At 38.0% G+C, this 23,504-nt stretch overlaps 1 protein-coding gene across 1 annotated transcript in view; it reads left to right on the forward strand.

The window, feature by feature from the left end:
- Positions 1-23,504, forward strand: part of ATP2A3 (ATPase sarcoplasmic/endoplasmic reticulum Ca2+ transporting 3) — a 78,914-nt gene that overhangs the window by 22,041 nt on the left and 33,369 nt on the right. Inside the window, exons 2-5 of the mRNA XM_053454942.1 lie at positions 8,264-8,281; positions 8,833-8,915; positions 13,525-13,629; positions 15,432-15,570. Of these exons, the coding sequence (XP_053310917.1) occupies positions 8,264-8,281; positions 8,833-8,915; positions 13,525-13,629; positions 15,432-15,570 (345 nt within the window). The remainder of the gene's footprint in view (positions 1-8,263; positions 8,282-8,832; positions 8,916-13,524; positions 13,630-15,431; positions 15,571-23,504) is intronic.

Genomic DNA, 23,504 nt, shown 5'->3' on the forward strand with positions numbered 1-23,504 from the left:
GACACTAGAGCTGGTAGCTTGATCTTTTATCTTGTCTGTTTTTAAGGAAGGGAGGAGCGGGTGGATGTATATTTTTATAAATGGACATAAAAGTAGAAAATAAATATTGCAACCTATTTTAATTCAATAATTTTTGTAGTCCACAGGTGTGTGTAGTGTTCATTTTTTAAATCACTGAGAGCTAGGTGGAAAAGCCTTCCACTTTAATGCATGTGACAGCTCAATGGTCCTATTATTAAATGTATGTGTTGCCCCCCCTTGAAAATGCAGTGGGGATTCTGCAGAACTCTCCTATATGAATTTGCCCCTTGTGCAGGAGATTTTATTTGAATATAAGATAAGACCGAGGACACACATCTGTATATTAAAATCTGTTTGGTCGGTGTTATTTGTGGTATTAAATCAGGATATCTTTTAAAGTCAAACTGGATTGTAAAACATTTTATGCAATATGAATAAGCATGCATATCATGACTCACATTCATATATCGGTTTATTCCTTTTTTAAAATATGGATCCTGTCCTTTGTCATATTCTCTCTGGTTAACATGTCATACTTCTTTCACTAGTAAGCAGGTGTCTCTTATCTCTAGTGAAGCTAATGTTTGACAAGTAGGCTGCCAGAATCTGGATTTATTAAAGCTCAGGATTTTGCTCTAGTATACAACAGTAGCCCCTTATTAAACCAGCGCTGGTGTTTGCGAAGCTAAATTGAAAATACTTTGTGCCTTCAAGAGATTCATGCACTCCAGTGCCCAAAAGCTTAGTGACCCAACTTTCCTGTCAGTTATACCAATAAAACTGTCAATGAGGTTTTTTCTTCTCTTAAGAAATCAATTAAACAAACATTTTTTACAGGTATATTAAATGAAAAAAGAGACTTATCCTACACTCAAATACAAATAAGGAAGAAATTATCTCATTATTGCCTTCCAGATATGTTTTATTACTGGGTGACTTGGCTGGGCTTCTCCTCCCCTGTAAGCACACAAATAGGGTTTTAATTGTGTGTGTGTGATATCATTGTACTGAGTCACACAAAAAAAGTTTGTTCTATACGATGCAATATATAACATAGGATTGTATAACCAGGATTCCTTTATAAAACTGGGTAAGGTTTGAGCGCTAATGATGTTGGTTTATTGCCAAGCATTATTTGAGTTTAGACATTGTGGGCATGTACGTAGAAGGGACTTTTTAGCAATGATTGGTCTGGAAGCTAAACCCCCCCCCCATTTGAAGTAGTATTATTTCGCATAATGGATCATTTGTAATGCAGATTGTTATTTTTGCTTGTAAGAAAATAACAACTTGGGTATAACCACTTGAGTGCAAAGCCTGTATCTGTTTCATGTTGTGCTCCTCAGATATGAGACATCAGAGATAGTTAGCGGATTGAAAGATTTATGTGTTGAAGGACGGGGCCTTGGACAGGACAAGAATTCTCTAGTTTAAATATAGGGATTTGCAATGTACGTTTACGTTTAATGCCCACACGGCATTGACGAGTTGACAGTCTTGAGTAAACAGTCCTTAGAATCTTTATTCTGAATATAAGAGTTGTGCACCTTATTGCTTTCGGGGTTAACAAAAGCTACTAGTCTACAAGAGTTTTATTATTTTTGAAAGGATAATGACTTCCATGTTATGTGGGTTTGTTGATACTGTACTTTGTATATGTAGTCCCCAAGCATACCGCTCTCTAAAAAAAAAACAATCCACAAGTCTTTATGACAATGTTGCTATGTGACACTTTTTGCTGTGCACTGGCTAGTATACAATGTGTTACACAAGTTACTGCGCTGTACGCTTCTTAACCCCTTAATGACAAAGCCTGTACATGTACGGGCTCAAAATGCATTGTTTTCAATGGGTTTAGGGACCGCCCATTGTCCTTAAGGGGTTAAGAGTGATTGTATGGACTAGAAAACACAGACAGTTTGAGAACAGGTGGGAATTAGGGTCAACTCTGTCGTAAGGATGGGGTGGTCACATGTCCATGCTGTTTCAGGGTATGGTTCCTCAGGGTATGGTCCCAAGATTGAGCTGTCATTTTACAGATGCTACTTTATAAAAGAAATAATGAAAAAAATTAGTGAAGCATTTAATTTTACTTACCTCCTTTCCATGTCACTGTGCATAGCACTTGGACATAGTGTCATATGCTAGTGCACTGTTTTAGAACATTGTGCTGTGAAGTCAGGTGGGACCCTGGGGCAACACTGTTACAACGGGCTCCCTCCACATTGGAAAAGCAGTAATCCTATTAAGCATTTTACAAATGTGGTGCTTTTTTCGTTAACCCATAGACAGACAAAGCACAATTCACCCTTGGGATTGGAAAGCTCCAGAGTATATCATGCACACAAATTATCTTTAAAGGGCAAAAAGGGAACTACAAACAAAGCTGTGGGGCATCATCTTTCTTACAAGCAGCGAGCCATACAGCATCCCCTTCTACTGGCTGTAACAAGTGACTGCAGAAAGATTCTTCCTAGCCGACCTTGTACACATCGAAGGAAGAAGGAAGCTGACTGCCATTACTGATGCCCATAATGGATTCTGCCTGTGTCTCTGCAAATACCCCTGCTGCACAAGAGAGTCCCTTGCACCAAGTAGGCCTCCACCTGGCTTCTCAATCAACCAGCACAACAAATACCGTGTGCATGCTCTACAGTGCAGGCTAGTACAGAAATTACACTGTAACAGGCAAGCAGCAAGTGGGGGCCCCTTAACATAGGGGGTATTGTTTAGCTGCCTCTGAGGACTAAATGAACATGGGCCAGTTACATAGAAGATACGTATGCAATCCCTCTAACCATACCTGGGAACTCTCCAGGTTTCACCTAGACACTGGATGAAGCGTCTCTTATCTGGGTCAATAAGGGGAAACTTTAAAAAGTAAAGAAAAGGAATGCCCCTAATCGACCAATTGAGCTGTGGCCTACATGGGAGCTCAGTAATGAAATCCAGCCCTACACAAACTATGAAATACAAAAGCAAACCTTTTTCAGAATATTGTATTTCCAATCTGCTTTCCATGACTAGAAACCACTACTGGATTATGATATTTAATATTTTTTTCTACTTCATCAGAGATCCTTGCACACATAGGAATTTTAATATTATTTTTATTTTAATTAGTTGTTCACTTATGATATGTACATGTGTGTGTGTATACTGTATATATTATCAGTTAAGAAATTTCAGTTTTAATTATGTGTTTCATTTAACCAGTTCAGTCCCCTTAGGATGTACCATTATGTCCTTTAAAATGTTAGTCAGGAAGCCCATGAGTACATAGCAGAATGCCTTGACATTGTTGTGGCGGCAGGGACATCTCATTGCCACCACATGGGAGATCAGGCAGCCTTTACTCTAGGCTGTTGGCTGACCGATCATGTGCCATGGTGCTTGCTGCGAGAACCGGTACAGCATCATAAAAGTAATTCTTGATCATGCATTCCCTTTAGGTAGGGCAGATATGGACTTATCAGGAGTGGAGAACAGCAAGACAAGCCTCAAACTGGCTAAAATAACCAGAAGGCCAAGCTTAGTGAATTATGCTGTGGTTTGGTGCAACCCTGGCTCAGGTGGTACTTTGTCACCCACCTCTAGTGGTATTGCACAAAAAAGTGGAGCCTCCAGGCAAAAAGCATGCAAACAAGTAATTCAAACTTTGCTATAGCAAAGGCTTCAGTGGTTTGATTAAAAAATAACAGTTGACTAATGACTGTTCTTTTCAGTATTTATTTAAGGTTTATAGTAATTAGGTAGCCAACTGGTATTTCTTCATCCTCTATGAGCATCTGGTTTGGCTTTGGGGCATTTTGTACTGTATATTGTTCCTGCCCTGTTTCCCTGCTGTAATTTTCATGTCACAGATGTCAAAATGATCATTACGATGCAGACCGTGTTACTAACCTAAAATACCGGTAAATACCCTGGCTCTTTTAAGGGGAAGATGATGCAAATTCTCCTAATATATATTTGTCAGGCTCTCCTTAGAATTAAGAAACGATGCAGTAATTCCTGTCATAGTCATACAGTATTCATTGGTTTAAAGGTGCTATTCCACCTATACTGTTTAATTTAATTTCTTTTAAAATTAATTGCAGCATTAAAAACACCATCCATAGTACAGTTAAATGCAAAAGCCTTCCATGCAAAAAAACTCTTTAATCACATAAAATGTACTGATTTTTCCAGGGAGTACCCTATTGTCTTGTGACACGAAAGTAGTTAATGTTGTTAAGAGCTGGGGGGAAAAAGCCTTTTGTTTAATGTGATTAAACCTTCAAGAAAAAGAATAAAACCGATCTGCAAAGGTTTATTACTTAATATCCACCAAATGTATCAGTTTGTCTTAGTCTGTCAATTCTTGTCTTGTCATATCCCTTGAATTTATGTATTGTATTAAGCTCTGCGTAAACTGTTGGCACTTTATAAATAAAAGATACTAATAATATGCTAGAGAACTTAATGTTTTGTGGAGCAGCACCTTTAAGCCAACAAGAAAAATATTTTAAATTGGATACCTTTTGTGTGGAATGTGTGTGGGAATTATACAAAAGACAACTGCAAAATGAATTGTAAGAGTAATATGTGAATTGCCCATTTAGGGACCGTTCCTTAGGGTTTAATGTTTTATTTCTAATGGCAGGCAGATATAGGAATTATGCAAGCAATGGATGCATGATGAGTTCTTATAATTCACGTACAGAGTGAAAGAAAGACAAGGAGGATACATTTTTTTTAATGATTTGTAAACTAAATTAGACATTGGTCTGAATATAAAAGTAATGTCTACATTGTGTTAACCATATGTTTAAAGATATTTGGGATAGGTGATTTGCACCTACATTTCCTGGCATGCAGCTGACCACCTATTCCTTATTGATTTCCCATTTTACAGGATTGAATATCATAACTAGCAAAGACAAATTGATATAAGTGGATGTTTGAGTGCCCACTTTGCCCCAAACCACACAAAAACTGACAGATCTACTCACAACCAGATTAAGATCCTATTGGGTTTCTAGGCCTGCACCACCAAAACAAATCCTTTATCTTTCAAGCACACGTCCCCTCTCCTACTTCCATTTAGTGAGATCTTCTGCCCTTATCCTGCAGGGGCACGTAATGCAGCCGTCTACCTATAGAAGCCCACACAGTGCAGCTCCTGTCATGCCTAATGTGCCTCATTGCTAATCTGCCAAAGATCCATAAATCCATAAGTTATTGATGAGTACCGTAATATGTTTTTTTAGAGTTCTTCCAATTAAATCATTCTCTTATGTTGATTATAAATTGCATAGTAATACATTTCATTTTAATGTTTATCTGACTTTCCCTGCATTATGTATGGATGGATAAATCTTATTAAGTAATTGATTTCCTTCTGTGAGTTTAAGTTTATACTTCCCACAAGATAGTACACTAGTACTGTACATGGTGCTCAGAAGCATATCAAAATTTGAAAAAAGGACCAATAAAGGTAATCATGTTACCTCGTTGTTTCGTGTAGTGCTTTTACTCATGCCGGAAAGACTAGTACCCTCACGGGTATTTCTGTTATAAGAATTAGAATAAGTCTACAGTTGTCATTGCTTTGTACAGCCTCAGTAATATTGTTTGTAAAAAGCACCTGTTTCATGGCTGTCTCTACCTCTCACACACAGAATTCTCCAATTTTTGTCCTGAAGGCCTCACTAAATTAGTAGCTTGGATGTTTGTGTAAATGGTTTCTTATCTGCAAAATACTTGCTTCTTTCAGCATGTGTCACTGCTGTAAGTAATGGACAGTGAATTTTCTTTTTTTTAACAAGTTCTGTTTTTCAAGTTGGTACAGTTCTGAGTAGGGTGGCCAGATGTCCACATTTTCACAGAAGAGTTTCCTCCTCAAGACCTTGAGACACTGTTCCTGCTTTCTTTTGGTTCCAAGTATTGTCCCTTGAAACCCTTAAGACAAATTATATTTCTCTCAACCTTGCTAAAGAAACCTACTTCACCTCCGTCATCTCCTCCGTGTCTCACAACCCTAAACGACTCTTTAATACTTTCAATTCTCTGCTTTGACCGATCCCTACTACCCCTTCCGCTAATGCATCTGACTTTGCCACATGCTTCAATAATAACATTCAAACTATCAGAGATGACATATCTGCACAGTCACCACCCTGCCCTCACCCTTCCTCTGACTATGCACTGACCTCTTCTCCCTCCACTGCATTAACTCATTTCTCTACCATCACTGAAGAGGATGTGTATGCTCTTCTTCTTTCCTCTTGTCCAACCACATGCCCCCTTGACCCCATCCCTTCCCATCTCACCCAGTCTCTTTCATCTACCCTTGCTCATATCTTCAACCTCTCCCTCACTTCTGGATCTGTCCCATCCTCCTTCAAGCATGCTACCATTACTCCTATCTTTAAAAATCCCGACCCGACTGATCCCTCCAGTGACCGTCCCATCTCTCTACTTCCTTTCACCTCCAAGATTCTTGAAAGAATTGTTTATACCCAATTATTTAAGTTTCTGGATTCCAACTCCCTGCTTGACCCTCTTCAATCTGGTTTTCACCCTTGACACTCTACTGAGACCACCCTTACTAAAGTTCCTAATGACTTACTCACTGCTAAATCAAAGGGGCCACTACTCCATGCTAATACTACTGGACCTTTCTGCTGCTTTTGACACTGTGGACCACCCTCTTCTCCTTCAAATGCTTCATGATCTCGGCCTCTGTGACACTGCTCTCTCATGGCTCACTTCCTACCTCTCTGACCGTACCTTCAGCATCTACGTCTACAGTAACACTTCCCCTCCCTCTCTCAGTTGGGGTACCCCAAAGCTCTGTTCTAGGACCCCTTCTGTTCTCTCTTTACACTTCATCACTTGGCAAACTGATCTCAGCCTTTGGCTTTCAATACCACCTGTATGCTGATCACACCCAGATCTATCTATCCTCCCCTGATCTCTCTCCCTCTGTCTTAGATCGTGTATCTAACTGCCTTGCATCTGTCTCTACCTGGATGTCTGCATGTTTCTTGAAACTTAACCTCTCCAAAACAGAACTTCTCATCTTCCCTCCCTCCAATGCCCATTGTTAATGGTGCCATCATCTTCCCGTCTACTCATGCACACTGTCTTGGTGTCACCCTTGATGCCAACCTTTCGTTCACCCCCCCCACATTCAGCCTGTCTCTTAAAAACTGTTGTCTCGATCTTAAAAACATTGCCCGCATCTGTCCCTTCCTTACACAGCATGCCACTAAAGCTCTTGTCCATGCCCTGATTATCTCCCGTCTTGATTACTGTAACTCTGTCTTAGCTGGTCTCCCTCTTAACGGTCTCACCTATCTACAATCCACCATGAATGCTGCTGCCAGACTCATCTTCCTCTCCCATCGCTTTACTAACGTCTCTCCCCTCTGTCAGTCCCTTCACTGGCTGCCTGCGCGCTTCAGGATTCATTTCAAAATCCTCACTCTTACTTTCAAAGCCCTTGAAAGCGGTTCCCCTCCCTACATCTCCTCACTCATCTCTAAATACACTCCTAACGGGTCTCGCCACTCATCCAACGATCTCCTTCTATCCTCTCTTCTGATTTCTAGCTCTCATGCACGCTTACAAGATTTCTCCAGGGCTGCTGCCATCCTCTGGAATGCCCTCCCCGTCCTATCTGTCTCTTCCCCTGCCTTCAGTCCTTTAAAAAATCCCTTAAGACCCACTTCTTCAAGGATGCTTATAATATTGCACATTAACACCCCCATATTCCCTAAGCTTACCTCCCCTAGTCCCTCTAATGCAATACTTACGCTAGTGTGGCTGGTCTATCCCTTACAATGGCACTTTTACCTATTGTGTAATACACCCTAAATCCCTCTAGACTGAAAGCTTGTTTGAGCAGGGCCCTCCTCACCTGTTGTCCCTGTAAGTCAATTCATTATGTTACATACTACTTATGTCCTGTCTACCAATTGTACAGCACTACGGAATTTGATGGCGCTATATAAAATATATAATAATAATAAAAAGCAACTGGTGTTTTTGCTCTAAAGTTATTTACGATGACCATGCATTCTAAATATCCCCACCTGTTCCTACAGTATGTCTGTGTGTATAACAAGGTTTTTTGTAGAGTTTAAGAAGTCAGGAACATTTTGTTTTATAGTATTGAAAAAACTAATAAATGTGTCTTTCTCCCCCCCCCCTTCTTATTTTTCATGGCTGTATTGTTCTGAAATGGATCCATCAACAGAGTTACCTGCAGAAGAAGGTATGTTTTACTCAACTAATTAACTTGAATGTTACACAAATGTATAGCCGGGATATCCAAGATGGTGACACCCTTATTACCTTAGCATTCAATGGAATGGTTCGATTGGTAGAAACATAATGTTGGTTCCTATGTAGATAAAGAGATGCTGTAGATCTGAATTATCACATGAAATAACAGTCTACCACTGTTAACGTTCAGGACAATGTTTATACATTAGAATGTGAGATGTATATAAATTAAGATTTTATTTATATTATTCTGGAATAAGTCCCTGTTCAACATGCAGTACAATTAAAGTGACTGTATGTAGCTATGTAAAAGGGACACAGATGTCACCTTGGAAGCACTGGCTTGCACTGCTACCCAAGTAAAGATGATTTTCTGGACATTGTCAGATTGCTACAAGACCTGGTGTTTAAGTTCAGATACCAGATAGGACCAGGGATGTGCTTGGATCCCTCATATTAATGTATTTTGTTAATATTTACAGTATTTCAGTGAAATGCCTTTAATCTGTGTGTATTTTAACATTACCTCTTATACTACAGGGAAATCTCTGTGGGAACTTGTAGTGGAACAGTTTGAAGACCTTTTAGTGCGGATACTTCTCCTGGCTGCATTTGTTTCATTTGTAAGTGACAAAAAATTGCACAAACATAACAATTACTTTTTTTTTCACACAACATACATAGGCTACCAAGTTGCTAAATATTTTTAATGTTGAATCTGTATGTGGCTGACTAGACCTTACCCCCAGACATTTCAGGTACTTAGATACGGACACCTGTGTTGTTGTAGTGGTGAGGAGAGCATGGTCAGAGGCAGGATGGGCCATTATACCTAAAATCAGGACACTGGGGCAGCTAAGGGGGATAATGGGAAAGTTTCCGTAAATCAGGTAATGTCCCACAAAAAACAGCTCACTTGGGAGGATGTGAGACTGTACTCATGAGACCAAAACAACTGCATATAGGTCAACATCTCTGGCTCATGCAGTTCCATTCCTGTGTTGCTACATGTATAAAGTAGCAGCATATGCAAGAAATGTAAGAAATCAAAAAGTAGACTAACCTCCCAGAATAAACTGAAAACGTGCAAAGTGATGGTATACACGTAATTCCTTATAGATATTGTCTCATTGCAGCCACTAAAACCAAATCAATGCTTAGAAAGTGTTAGAATGTGTGGGTGTTTTGGTAGCATGCTTTGAAAAAGAGTTCATAGAAGAAATATTTTAGTGAGATATACAGAATGGATGAAGAATTAAGAAGTGCTGTGTAAATTCCTGGCGCATTATAGATATATATTTTATTATAATTATTTTTACTATTACTTCTCATTATAAAATGAGTAAATAATGATGTTGCTTATCAACCACCCTTCCAGTAAAGACATGATTCATATGTTTAGGTATCTGTAAGAATTAAGATTTGGGGTAACCTGAAATATACAGTAACGGTTCCTTCTTAATTTAGCTTCTTGGTATTGGTATGTACTATGTATACACATGATTTGCCTTCATTAAACAACCAATAATATATAATGCTGATATCCTGCTGTCAGTCTACAATGAGCAATATATACCACAACTTTAATTTAACCAGATCTCCTGCCTGCAGATGAACGATCCTGGCAAATTTTTTTAGAGTAATATTTTCTAAAATCTTTATTGGTTATCAGGAAATGTCAAGCAAAAGTAACTAATTATATCTGACAAGGAATAAAATTAAAAAAAAATCCCAAAACATGCTTGTAACAAGTACGTGATTACATCACAATTGCTACACATTGCATCATGTATCCGATAAGAGTTTAATTCAGGCCCTTTCTCTACCTACACTATGGTAAGTGACTTTTGATTACAGAAGTAAAATGTGGATTGTTAGAAGTCCTACAATTTTACGAAAGTTCTCGGAACACAACAAAAGTTGAGGAAATGAATTTCAAATGAAATCGTAAAAGACGACTAACACAAAGCACCCTGTACTGAACAGAGCCAACAGGCCAAATAATTCTGGTAATTAAAATTATGAAGAGACAAAACTGCATGCCAGAACCCATGCCTGTTTTATGTATCTAATTAACCAATAAACGTTATTTATTTTATATTTATCTATTCATGAGCTCATTTTTTTACAGGCTTATTTTTATTGCAATAAACCCAGAGAAGGCTTTCAGAAAAAAAGGTCAGAGTGGCCTCTTACGTTCCTCCTAATAAAAATGCCATGCAAATGTGCACAGAGCTCCTAAAGACTTCAATTAAATACTAATATAAAAAAACACTACATTTGGGATTATCGTCACCAACCTACTGAGTGGTGGTTTGATGTCTCTCGGTTGTGCCCCTGCAAATGCAAATAGGAATCAGGCCAGGAACTGTTCATCATCTGATTGACATGTTACCCTCATCATATGGCAGCACAGACTTTAATATTGCGCATACAAAATGGTGTTTGTGACTCGTTTCGTAGTTCTTTTTGACAAATGTGAACGTTTTTTAAAGTATTTTGTTTGCATTAGAGAAGGACTTTTTGTGTACTTCATGGGGATCAAGGCAATCTGACATATTGGAATTATGGATTTAGGAGACTCTTCACCTTTGTTGACTTTGTAACTGGCATGCTCACCCAACTAGACAAGATTACTATGTTCTGAGAGATAATTCATAGGGGAATATGTGACCATGCTGGAACGCTGGTAACCCATGTGCCATCATTATACTGCAGTGCCAAATCTAATTATTATAATATTTTTGACATTTTGTTCATAGAGTACCAGCAGATGTAAAAAAATATTTTGTGTGAGGGCTGTCTGTGAAACCATGTAATTTAGTTTTCTCTAGAAGTCATTTGATCTATTGGCTAAAATAGAAAACCCATGTTTAGGGAGGCTGTACAAAATATTCCCTTTGGATATACAATCACAGGTTATGGTCTTACATTAGTGCAGTGTTAAATTAAGTTACCGTAGACAATCCATTTTACAATTCTGGTAATGGCACATTATCGCAACTAAAAATTCATATTTACTAAACTATAGGTAACCGTATAAAAATATTCTTCATCATCAGCATTTAGTCATATTTCTTTGACCTCATAATTGGGCCATCAATGGGCAGTGAAAACTCTGTGGTGGTCTTATGCCCTTCCCACCCATTTTACTTCACCATTCTGGGTTAACTAAATAAGCACATAAAGCGTATGTAAATCGGTGCGATTTCTTGAAGGTTGCTTCATTGACTGATCTATGCATTATGCAGGACAAGCTCAACCCTTCTTGCAGAATAATTTGCCAGAGTTAGCCCTTTATAATGCATAGTGGCTTGCCATTGGCCCTTATAAAGCCCCTCCCTTACAAATAGGTAGCCCCAGAGAGCCAATCCTGGATACCAGGTATGATTCTGGGTCCCTTTTTTTAATTTTAGTTTTTAGGGAGATAATTTCCTGTAAGCTTGCAATGCAAGATAAATCTTGCAGCTCTTTGTAAAGTTACAGAACGATAAATTGCTATCTCTTGCCAATGCCATTAGTGTGATATGGCACTCAAAAAAACATCTAGTAGGAGGAATAGTAAGTCATTAATTAAAATAAAATTCTTCTATTTCACTTGCAAATATAGTTGCGGAAGATTAGCTCTCTAACATTTTGCGTGGGTGCCTGATTTAGGTTCCTGCTGTTAAAAGCATGTGAGTCAGATCTGTACATATTCATGTGAAAATCACCAGGATTGGTTAGCTTAGGACATATCTGAAAACTTAAATTGATGTTTTGGGGTGCTTATGGTACTGAAAGTGACCAAATATTATATTTTTTTTTAAAAAATGATGTGTGGCCAGAAACGTTACAACAAGAAGATTACAGAATTCTGTTATATATATATATTTTTAAAGATTATGGTTTATTTTAACACGTGATTTTTTAGCAGCTTTCTGACCTGTGGATGAGTCATATTATGTCAGACCCTTAAAACATATGAGGTTCAAATGTTTAATATAAAATACTCAGACTCTATTTGCAGAATGTGAAGAGTGTTATGTTTGTATTGTGTAGTTTTCAGTTGTGAGTTGCTAGAACCGGTTGTAAAGTAGGTCTACCATCTATAGATACATAACAGGTGTTTCATACACATTGTTTTTGGGGAAATTACTAGTAAACCTATATATAAAAAATATACCTACCTGATGATTGGAGTTACCCAGTGAGGAAACCAGAAATATGACAGTGAGGCACATGCACCCATGGCTTATACAGGGCGGATTGTGGGCATACATGTGTGGGATTTATGGCTGCTATACGTCAGTGTGAAAAAGTTCAAAAGTGGCACATGTGGATAGTTTGGGCTTGTTCAAAAAAGTTGTGTACTCGAGCGAAGATGAATAAGCCTTGCAATTTTAAAATCATTGTAAACCTTTGGATCTGGGGTTTAAGAGCTTTGTGCTTCCTCCAGTTTTGACATCATGGAGATTTGTTAGAGGGCTATACATGTGGTGACTACTTTTGATGTGTCTGTTTACTAACAGATGAAGCAATGATTTGTTTTGAAGCCAGATTAATTGATTTTGTGCATTGTCTGTTTGATTAGAAAACCCATGTTACTCCTAATGTTTTTCATTTTATAATATCTGCCTGACATGTCATTACCAAAAGCCACTATTGAAATGTTCCATTTACAGGTATTGTAAACACAGATTAAATGAGACCTTGCACATCAAAACATGTACAACCCGCTAATAAGGCCAGAGAGGAGCTGTAAAGTTGTGGCCCAGAGTTCCACCTGCCCTTGCCATTTACCATATGTTAGGCGAGACTCCTTGTGTGCACATCTAGGTGTAGGCATGGTAACCTCCCTAAAGATCAACATGGGAGTAAGAAATATGAGCTCTTCTTTGGCAGAAAAAACAGATTTAAAGTGTAGGAGTTTTGCAGTAGATACCATGGTTCGGTTCATAAACCATGCTTTATTTACAGATGCGTACAGGTATACTGGCTTGAGACCCAGTGTTGGTGCAGGTTACATGCTGGGTCAATACCTCCTTTGTTGACACATGATATAAGGGTTTTGACCCCAACATTCATCTTAAATACAAACTATATGTGGTATGCAACATTAATGGTCCTTATTGTCATAAATATGCAAGTGTGCTCGATACAGAGACAAAATGCTGCGTATCACAAGCCTGTTTCGAATTGAGTAATTTAATTAGTATGCGTAACTGAGTTATACTGTGCTCTGTGTTTAAGATCCTGGCCTGGTTTGAAGAGGGCGAAGAGACTACTACTGCCTTTGTGGAGCCAATAGTTATTATTTTGATCCTTTTTATCAATGCATTTGTGGGAGTATGGCAGGTGAGTGGCTTCCATACTACATTATGATGGTATGAAATTGAATAACTAAAGCGAAAAAGTGCTTATTCTGCTACTAATACCTCATCACTATACCTGGGAACTCTCAGGTAAACACCCATAGCAGTCGCTTTCTACAGAGAATATTGGATTAGTAGTTTACTTGTCAGTAGTTTTGCTCTTAAACCAATTCCCTTCAATGCTACACCTGTCACAGCCAGTTTGGGCTCCAAACTAAGCTGACCAAGTATCGTGATTACATGGCTGTTTATGAAAATAATGATCACTACCAGTTAGCATAGGATTATATGCATCAATAGTGATAATAAACCTTATCATTTTGCACTGTTTCTAACTAGAGATGTGCTCAGATAGACAAATGTTTTATGTGGCATTTGTGGGCATGTAGTTATTAAATTGGTACCCCTATAAGAAGATTAGTATAGTGTGTGTATATGTATATTAAAGCATTACATACATCACCTTTTAAAATATATAGATAACAGAGCTCTGAATACTGTACTAAAGTGTTTGTTATTTAAACTGCCATCCCCTCCAGGTTTTAAACTTTGTGGGTGGCTCAGGGAATATTGCCACAGGGATATTCCTAACTGAATTTATTGGGCATTTCCTCTTGGCACATCACAATCACATAGGATGCTGGGAACTGGAAAGCAAGCCAGTTCCGTTACAGAATACCATAACTGGAAAAAGTATTACATGACACGCCGAGTAACTTACAAAACTGCAAAAGGGAAAGTGTCGAACGCTTAGCTGGCAGTAATTAGGTTAATATTGAATTGGACGTCAAGGTAAAAATAACTAAAAAGAATAAACCCTGCTTATAAATAGTCTATGTGTGAATTTCTTGTATCCTGTAAAAAGTACATCCAGCATGGGCCGTTAATCCCAAGCCAGTTTTAACTAAGGTCTATGCCTAGGGCATCTGAATGTAGAAGGGACTGCATAAAAAGGCTAATTACGTTTTATCATCTTTAAAGCCACTGGTGGGTTCAACAACCCTTCAAAAGTTAAAGCAAAACGTGATTGAGTTAAGCCTTGTATTGCTCCTTAGCCTGGTTGTTACAATCCAGGGCTTACTGAACAGGATGCTCAGACCTTCAGTCTTCGAGTGCAGGATACACACCAGGATTTCAGACTAGACCCTTCCTACTAAAGGCTTTCTATGCATAGCATCTCCTGAGTGCACATTCATATACGTGTGGAGAGGCATTGGGAGACACTAATATTAATGCTGTCTATATTGTGTATAATTTACTAGGTATAGACAACTTTCACAGCATACACATTCCATAGTGTATCGTTGCTTTTTCAAGTAAATCCCATTCCATAAAGAAAACCTGTGAAACATGTTAAGCTGTATAGTTGCTATGGCTGAAAATCCACTTTTTTGGTTAAAATAAGAAAAACTGGTGGAGCAAAAAAGATAAAGAAAAGAACTGCATGCCATTCTTTGGATTCTCCTTTTGACTTTGAAGTATTTCAAGTCCCCCTTTCCCCACATCGCTCTGATATTACCTGTGTTTCCAGTCTTGCCATGTTATCATTTACATGTATGCCCCTTATGTTCATTGTACAAGGCTGTAGAATATGTGAGCACTTTATAAAAAATAATAATTCACTGTTGAAGTCATCAGCAAGTACATAAAGCAAAATACAGTTTTTTTTTTTCATTATTTTACATTCTATAATGGTGCAGCCAGTAACATATTTATTGCTGGATGCGTTTTATAGTGCAAACTATATTCTCAATGTATTGAATAATTCTATGTTTCTCATTGCAGGAGAGAAATGCCGAGAGTGCCATTGAAGCCTTGAAGGAGTATGAGCCGGAGATGGGGAAGGTGATTCGTGGAGACAGAAGTGGAGTGCAGCGTATCAGAGCCAGAGATATAGTTCCAGGAGACATTGTAGAGGTGGCAGGTACTGAACCTTGAGTTATTTTTTTATTGGTTTGGCATTCCTTTGCAGACGGGCAGTACTTAATTGGACCTGTACCCCACCGCACCCACCTCTCGTATGCTCAACGTGGTCTGTAAAATGCAACATTACATGGATTTATGGCAGACCATGTAGTTTACACATTGATATGACATTTAGATATTCACTACAGGAAAAGCCTTGTTCAATTATTTAAGCCCAGAAGGATACAATTGTGCAACATATTTAATCCACATATTTTGTAGCCAGATTCTGTTCCCAAATTGAATTTGCTAGTTGCTTTATTATACTGCATTATAGGCAATTTCCTCATAGACATTTATTAGAGGAACAGTCATATCAAATTGTTCCTTTTGAAATGTATGTTCCTGGTATTAAAATACCAACTTCAGCACCTTGCAAAATGTTTCTATTTAAACACTCTGTAGATCTACCTGGTCCCTCCTCATCCACGATCTGGTACACTAACATGGTTCAGTCACGACAGGGTTCAATGCAGAACCCAAAGCTCTAGGGAACGATACGTTGGGGTAAAAAATAAAATGAAATAAACAATGTTGTCATGACTGGTTTAATCCTCCTGGAAAATTAATACTCGGGGTGTGTCTTAAAAGTTTGATCTACTATGGTGAACTTAAAACATATTCAACAGTGTTACAGAAACATCACTCTCATAGGGGTTTCACTGTTAAACTAAATGGAAATTGGTATGTATGTAGCTGCTACATTTTTGCTGGTGCCTGCTGTGGGATGTTTTTAGGAAAATTACAGAGACGCGCAAAAATGACATTGGAATACATCATAGGTTTTGACAATAAAATTGATATATTTCCATTGTGCAATTCAATGGTAACACATGATAGACTGTAGAAATAAAGTAGAAGAAGCACAGTAACCTACAATATGTAAGATGTCATGCAAAAACAGAATAGCATATTGCAAAATGTTATGTTCTTTGCTTTGCAGTTTTTTGTATTTTTCCGTTTCTGCTCTGTTTCCTGGTACCTCTCAATCTTGTAGTAGACAGGGCTGGCCCTACCATGGAGCAGAGTGGAGCAATTGCCCCAGGCGGAGGAGAGAGAGGGGTGCCGAGTGGTTTTCGGTTACCCGCTCGGCGCCCCTCTCTCTCCTCTGCGAGCCCTCTAGCTCGGTCTGGGTGCCGGCTTGTAATGCTGAGCGCCGGAAAATGACGTAATTTCCGGCGCTCAGCAGTAAAGCAGCGCGCACCGTGGCAGAGCAGGGAGACTCGCCGCAGGACTGCTGAAAGGTAAGTGCAAAGGGGGGGGGATAGGGTAGATAATAGGGAGGGAGGAAGGGTAGATAATGACCCCTAGAGTCGGCGGGGGGGGGCAGATGCTTCATTATAAACTTCGCTCCAGGTGGCATTATGTCTTGGGCTGGCCCTGGTAGTAGATATTAATATATGAATTTTTCTTGCCACAGCCAAGCCAATCTATTATGCATCTCCTGCAAGGCTGGCTGAAGTTGTTTTCTCATAGTTAATATATGAATGCTAATCTCTTTAAACATTATATACAGTACTCTCCACTAACATTGGAACCCATGGTATATGAGGAAATAAGGCTGACAATAATTCTTTATTGTTTAATCGTTTTATCTTTTCTTAAACAAATACACAAACAATATTCTGCTATCATGCATATCAAACAATTGCAAACACGGGTTTATAAAAAAAAAGTTAAATTTGTGTCACAGTTATGGGCACCCTTTTAGTCAATACATTGTGCTACCTCCCTTTGCCAAGATAACAACTCTGTGTCTTCTCCTATAATAGGCAAATCAAAAGAGGTTAAAAAAAGGCTGCGCTAGAAATAAATAAAATATGATAACCAATCATTTTAAAGAAGCTGCTATAGTGAGAAACTCTTCAAAAGTGCATATAAAAACTCCCCCACAAATAAATATGCAATCGTGTAAATGTCGAGCAATAGAAAAGAAAGCACTTTATATAATGTAGAATCCACAAGATAAAATAAATGGAAAATACTTACATTTCAGCGTGTACGGGTTATTCAGCGGTCTCAATTGACGTCTCTCAAATGCAAATATCACATGGAATATAAAAAGCAAAGAGAGACATCATAGTGCAAAAAAACATCACTGCATCAAATAAAATTGTAAAACCCATACACGGCCTGCTCACCATATTCAGAGCCAAATTAAACATTTAGGCTCATAAAGCATACGCTGGACACTCTTAAGGTCGTGTCCCAAGCCTCTATTTGGAGAATAATCACTCAAGATAACGTATATAATTAAAAGTTTTAAACAATTTATTAAATACATCAAACGAGTAGAATTTTTTTTTCATATTTTTTTGTTAATCTAAACACTTAATCATTAATAAAATATAATATAATAAAGTGCTCAAATAGGCTCACGCGTTTCGTCAGTCCATGACTTCCTCAGCCAGTGAACTCTTTCTTCTCCTATAATGTCTGATGAGATTAAAGAATACATGGCCAGGGATCTGAGGCCATTCCTCCATACCGAATCCTTTAAATTTTGAGGTTGATGCTGGTGGACTCTCCACTTCAGTTCACCCCACAGGTTTTCTATGGGCTTCATGTCAGGGGAGGTGCATGATAGGAACTTTTATTTTATGGTCAGTAAACCATTTTTTGTGTTGATCTTGATCCAACCTAGGCCCATTTTTAAGCTTTCTGGACAGGTGTTTGTTTAATATCTGTTGATATTTAATAGAGTCCATGATGCCATGTATCCTAACAAAATGTCCAGGTTTTCTGGCAGCAAAACAGCCCCAACGTTTCCAGCTGACTGGAGCTTCTTAATTATTTCCCTGACTGGAAATTGGCATTTTCAATGCTTTTGCTATTTTGTTTATAGCCACTTCCCATTTTGTAACGCTCAACAACTTTTTGCCACACATCACAGCTGTATTCATTGGACTTACCCATTGGGATGAATGGCTAAGGGACTTTGGCCTTTGTGTCACCTAATATTTAGGTCATGGTTGAATAATTTCCTGTTCCTAGTCAACAAGATGTACAAAAATGTAAAATATCAGTGGGAATATACTTCAAATATATTTTTCTCATATGAACTCGTAGGGGTGCCAATAATTGTGCCACACATATATTTAACATTTTTTCATAAAGCTATGTTGTCTTTGTGATTGTTTGACATCCATATGACCAGAGTATTTATGCATATTTTTTTTTTAAAGAAAAGATCAAAGAGTAAACAAAAAAGACAATTTTTAATAGCCTCCTTTGCTTATATTCACCAAGGGTGGCAATATATGTGGACGGCACTGTATTAAGTGCTGCTTCTTGCCATTAGGGAAATGTGTCTGACGATGCTGATTTTTGTATTTATCATATCGTTTGGAGTTAATTTTTTTTTTTTTTTTAATAAAATTAATACCCACTGATATGAAAATTAGAAGTTCAAGAGAATGAAATTAGTATATACAAAAGCTCAGATTCAATTAATTTCTTCATCTGTTCCCAATTTTGGAACGTTACTTTCTCCAAACGTGTTTTTCTACAATAATGTAGGAGGGGGTTTGTTCCATGTATAATTTTTCCAGTAGTACCCTTTAAGATTATTTGGTCACAAAAACTGAATGCAAGAGTTTTCTGCAAAACAATCCAAAAATGCTTAGGAAAAAGTTCCGTGGAAAAATGTGCTTAAATTTATAAAAATTAATTTATATTTAATAGCAGAAGTAAATATATAGCATCCTGTGCATACACATCAAGACAAAGCAAAGATCATATAATTAGGGTATTTTGATTTACTTCTAATAGAGTCGATCAAAGTTTCCAACACTATTTAATTTTAAAAAACATAAATGCAATGCAGTGTATGAAGGTTTAGGCAGTTCTCTCCCACTGGGATAACTATGCAGTCATTGCAGGACCTGAGTTCCTTGTTGCCTAGGAGATCACAAAAAAAATTATGTCTAGTCAATGGAGATACTGCTCCAGTGAAATCTGAAAACCCACAAAATATGACTCATATGGCCAATGACGGCAACCTTTCAGCAGTATTTCATAGTTTCAGATGGATGGAAAGGGGACCCCGCCAAAGTTAAATTGCCCCAGGTCATATACTCCCTTTAGGGGTTGTGCTATCACTGGGTATCCATAGTAATGAGCAGCTTATTACATAGTAACAACATTGTACAACATACGCTATAAGGACAAAAGTATTGGGACAAACCTCTTAATTATCAAATTCAGGTGTTTCAATCAGACCATTGCCACGGGTGTATAAAGTCAAGCACCTAGCCATTGAGCCTGCATTTGTGCAAAAAATGGGTCATTCTGAAGAGCTCAGAGAATTCAAACATGGAACTGTCTGGGTTTGTTGGATGCTGGGTTAGGTTGTCAGGGGCTGGGTTAGGTCCCTTGCTTCCAGTGTAGAGAAATCATAAAGCTTCAGCATACCAAGACATTTTAGGCAATGCAATGCTCCCAACTTTATCGGAACAGTTTGGTGACGGCCTCTTTATATTCCATCACGACTGTGCCCCAGTGCACCAAGCAAGGTCCATAAAGACATGGTTGGATGAGTTTGGTGTGGAAGAACTTGACCTCAATCTTACCTTTGGGATGGACTGGAACAGAGATTGCGTGTCAGACCTTCCTGTCCAACACGAGTGCCTGACCTCACAAATGCTCTACTGGCAAAAATCTCCACAGAAAAATCCCCCCTCAATTAATTAATTAATCCCTATGTATTTAGAATGCAATGTCATAAAAGTCAATGTTGGCGTATGTCCCAATTCTTGTGTCCACATTAGAGTACTAAAAAAACCCTGTTAAATGAGGCTTCTTTCTATGTACAGTGATATAATCCTAGTCAAAAACCTGTTACACAGGATTGAGTATTACTGTCTTAGTGGGTAAAAACCTGAAACTGCTCCTGAAAATCCTGACATTTGACACATATAGCTACTGTGAAGACATCATTCTCCAACTTTGTTTTATGCTTTCCTAGACAAAATGATTTATAATCTCTGACTCTAAAATGGCACAAACTTTCAGATCAGCACCTAAAAGTGTACCCACGCATTATTTTAAAAAAATAATGCTTTAGGTTTCTCTTATGTCCTCAAGCTATATATGAAAATTAAAAGATTTTCGAGAAACTTTAGAACATGTCAATTTTAGTTGCTTCGTTTTCCTTAAAAGTACTTAGCTATGAGCATTTTCTTGAAAACCTCTCAAATTCTACAATCTACTTTCTATTTGTAAACCTTGATCTCAGCAGACGTTATAGCATTAATCTATAATTAAATAGCCAAAGTCCCATATTAAATGTTGCACAACTAAAAATATATCTACCTCTTACACTCACTTCCCATGTGCACTAGGTGTGTACTGTGCTGTTTCCATAGGCAACATGAAGGAAATAAAGGAATAAATTGTACTATTACATATGAATTACATACATGAAAAGGGAACATTTCCCTGTTTCCCCTAAAACAAAAGCACATTTAATTAAAAAAGGGGTATCATTTTATGTTCCATATTTACGTTCTGGAATGTGACCTCTCTCTTCTGGGGTGAGCACAGGTGGTCGGTGACTGTACAGTCAAAAGTGGGGATCGTCGTTGCAGCACCTGTACCATAATCAACTGTTTCTGGCCACCACTTGGCTAGACCACAAAGAGAAGACATGCTGTAAAAAGAGTTTTAGTGTGTTCTGATTGACTTGTTGGAGCTGGTGCGCTTACATGTTTTGCCACATACCTTGAAAGATCCATGTACTTATTAATAGTGTTGATATGTTTTGTTTTTGTGAATTGATCACTAAATACATATGCAGAGTAAAGAAAGATAACTTGTTATATACCGTAAAGTCATAAATTGTACATTGCTGTGTAATTTGCTTAATAAATAAAAGGTAATAAAAAAAATGAGAATAGAGGTATTAAAACTTAATTTTGGGATCTTATAAATCTTGAAAATCTAACAATCTCATCTTTTCAGTTTAATCAAGTGTCTGTGAAGCATATTTTATATTGCTCGCTCTAAACACGTCATTAGGTGGGGCTGAATTATTTGCTCAATTGCGTTTACACTTAATGGGTTAAACAGGATTCTATTTCTTGAAGTCATATGTAACTTGTTACCTCAGCCCTTGCTCAGATGTGCTGTGAAGTGGTTTCTTGTTTTTATCCTGCTTTGCTTAGCTCTGCAGATTACTACAGAATTATCCTCCTAGGAAACCACATTTTTTCAATATTGTAGCAGTTGATACACCTGCTGAAGGCCTGGCCGCCACTTTCATTATTTAATCACATAAATGCTGGAGAGATTTGTAACATGAAACTACGTTATTTACATCTATACTAACATAAGGCTAAGAATACAATCATCTATAGTAAGCTTTCTTCAGCCCCTATATCATTACCACCATTTCACATTTTTGTCCTCCTCCTTTATCCATAGCCCTTTTCTGTTGGTTCTACAGGGTGTACTGTATAAGTCTGCAGCAATTGAGGGTAGGCTAAGTAACCTGGCACTCTACATATAAATGTATTGAGATTTAAAAAGCTCTGAACTACGTAGAGTCCTGAGACCATATAACTACACAGAAGCTCTACCACACAATTGGGGCCTATCTTAAACAATTAGACTCCCTGGCACAGCTATACTATGGAGGTCTATTCCTAGCCAGCTCAACCTCAGTTGTGCCATTGTAACCTTATTCAATGTCACCCATCCCCTTGAGGAGCAAAGGCTGTCAGTCGGGGAAGTAAGTGCTGGGGGGCTGGAAAAATGCCCTGGGTCTGGTGTAGTGCTATCCAGCAAAACACACCTTGGACCGCACAAGAGACTATAAAAGAATTCTGTGAGAAACCCTGTTCTAGACAACTACTAGAAGTTCAGTCTAAACAGTAACATTGTGTCAGGGACGTACACAGTCCGGGAAGCTGTCTGAGCAATGCAAAGGACTTGGCAAGAACCCACACATGCTATAATACTCCATATATTTCATGTAACTACAGGCTTTTTTCTTTGGCGGTTGTTTCTATAAAAACAAAATTATGATTTAATAATGACAGCTGTTGGGGCCACAGCGTCCTTCTGTTTATAAATGATCATATTTAAAACCTGTACTTGGACAAGGTTATGTAAAAGCGTAGTCTTAATGGAGCAGATCCTAGTGAGTGAGCCAACTAAAATAATGTTTAGATTTTTCCCTTCTGCTTAAAACGGACTTTTCAAAGACAGGAGACACATGTGCAAATGTCTACATCTCTTAAACAGTTCATAAAATTGCTTTTGCCAGAATTACAGTGCCATGCAATGAAAACTGTTTTCTGGAATGGTATTCCTTCTGATATGTAGATGTAATGTTCACAGTACTTTGTACTCACAGTTTAGTGACACTGAGATATATTAAGAGGGATTATTAGATAGTCTTATTTGTGATTGTGGCACCGTTTTGGGATTTTACTTTTAAAATAAAGTTCCTTAGACGTGTTGTAAAAAGACTCCCTTAAATTGTTTTGAGGGAGTAATCCATAAATTTGAGGATCAGTTCCCAAATCCCTGTGATGGCTACAGGCGTTATTTTCCCAAGGAGTGCTTTTTTGAAAGTACAATCAAACGTAGAAATTTGGGAGGACTTTGCATTTGAACTTTAAATCCCATATCCCCAAATCCAATGAGGAAAGTACTGTGAGACCATGAGTATCTATTTCTAACGTTCAATTAATTCTTCCTCCATTCACCTGTAAATCTAAGCCAGCCGTGAGATTAGTAAAATAAAATAGCAACACTTTTTTGTTTGTTTTACATGCATTTTAATACTTAAATCATCTTGCCTCCCTTTGTTTAACTGGAAATATTTAGAACTTATACTAAAAATACTTTCACAATCCATTTTCAAAGCTACTTAATATATAGTTTGTA

This window comes from Spea bombifrons, chromosome 2, assembly GCF_027358695.1.
Source record: "Spea bombifrons isolate aSpeBom1 chromosome 2, aSpeBom1.2.pri, whole genome shotgun sequence".
NCBI classification, from domain to species: Eukaryota; Metazoa; Chordata; class Amphibia; order Anura; family Pelobatidae; genus Spea; species Spea bombifrons.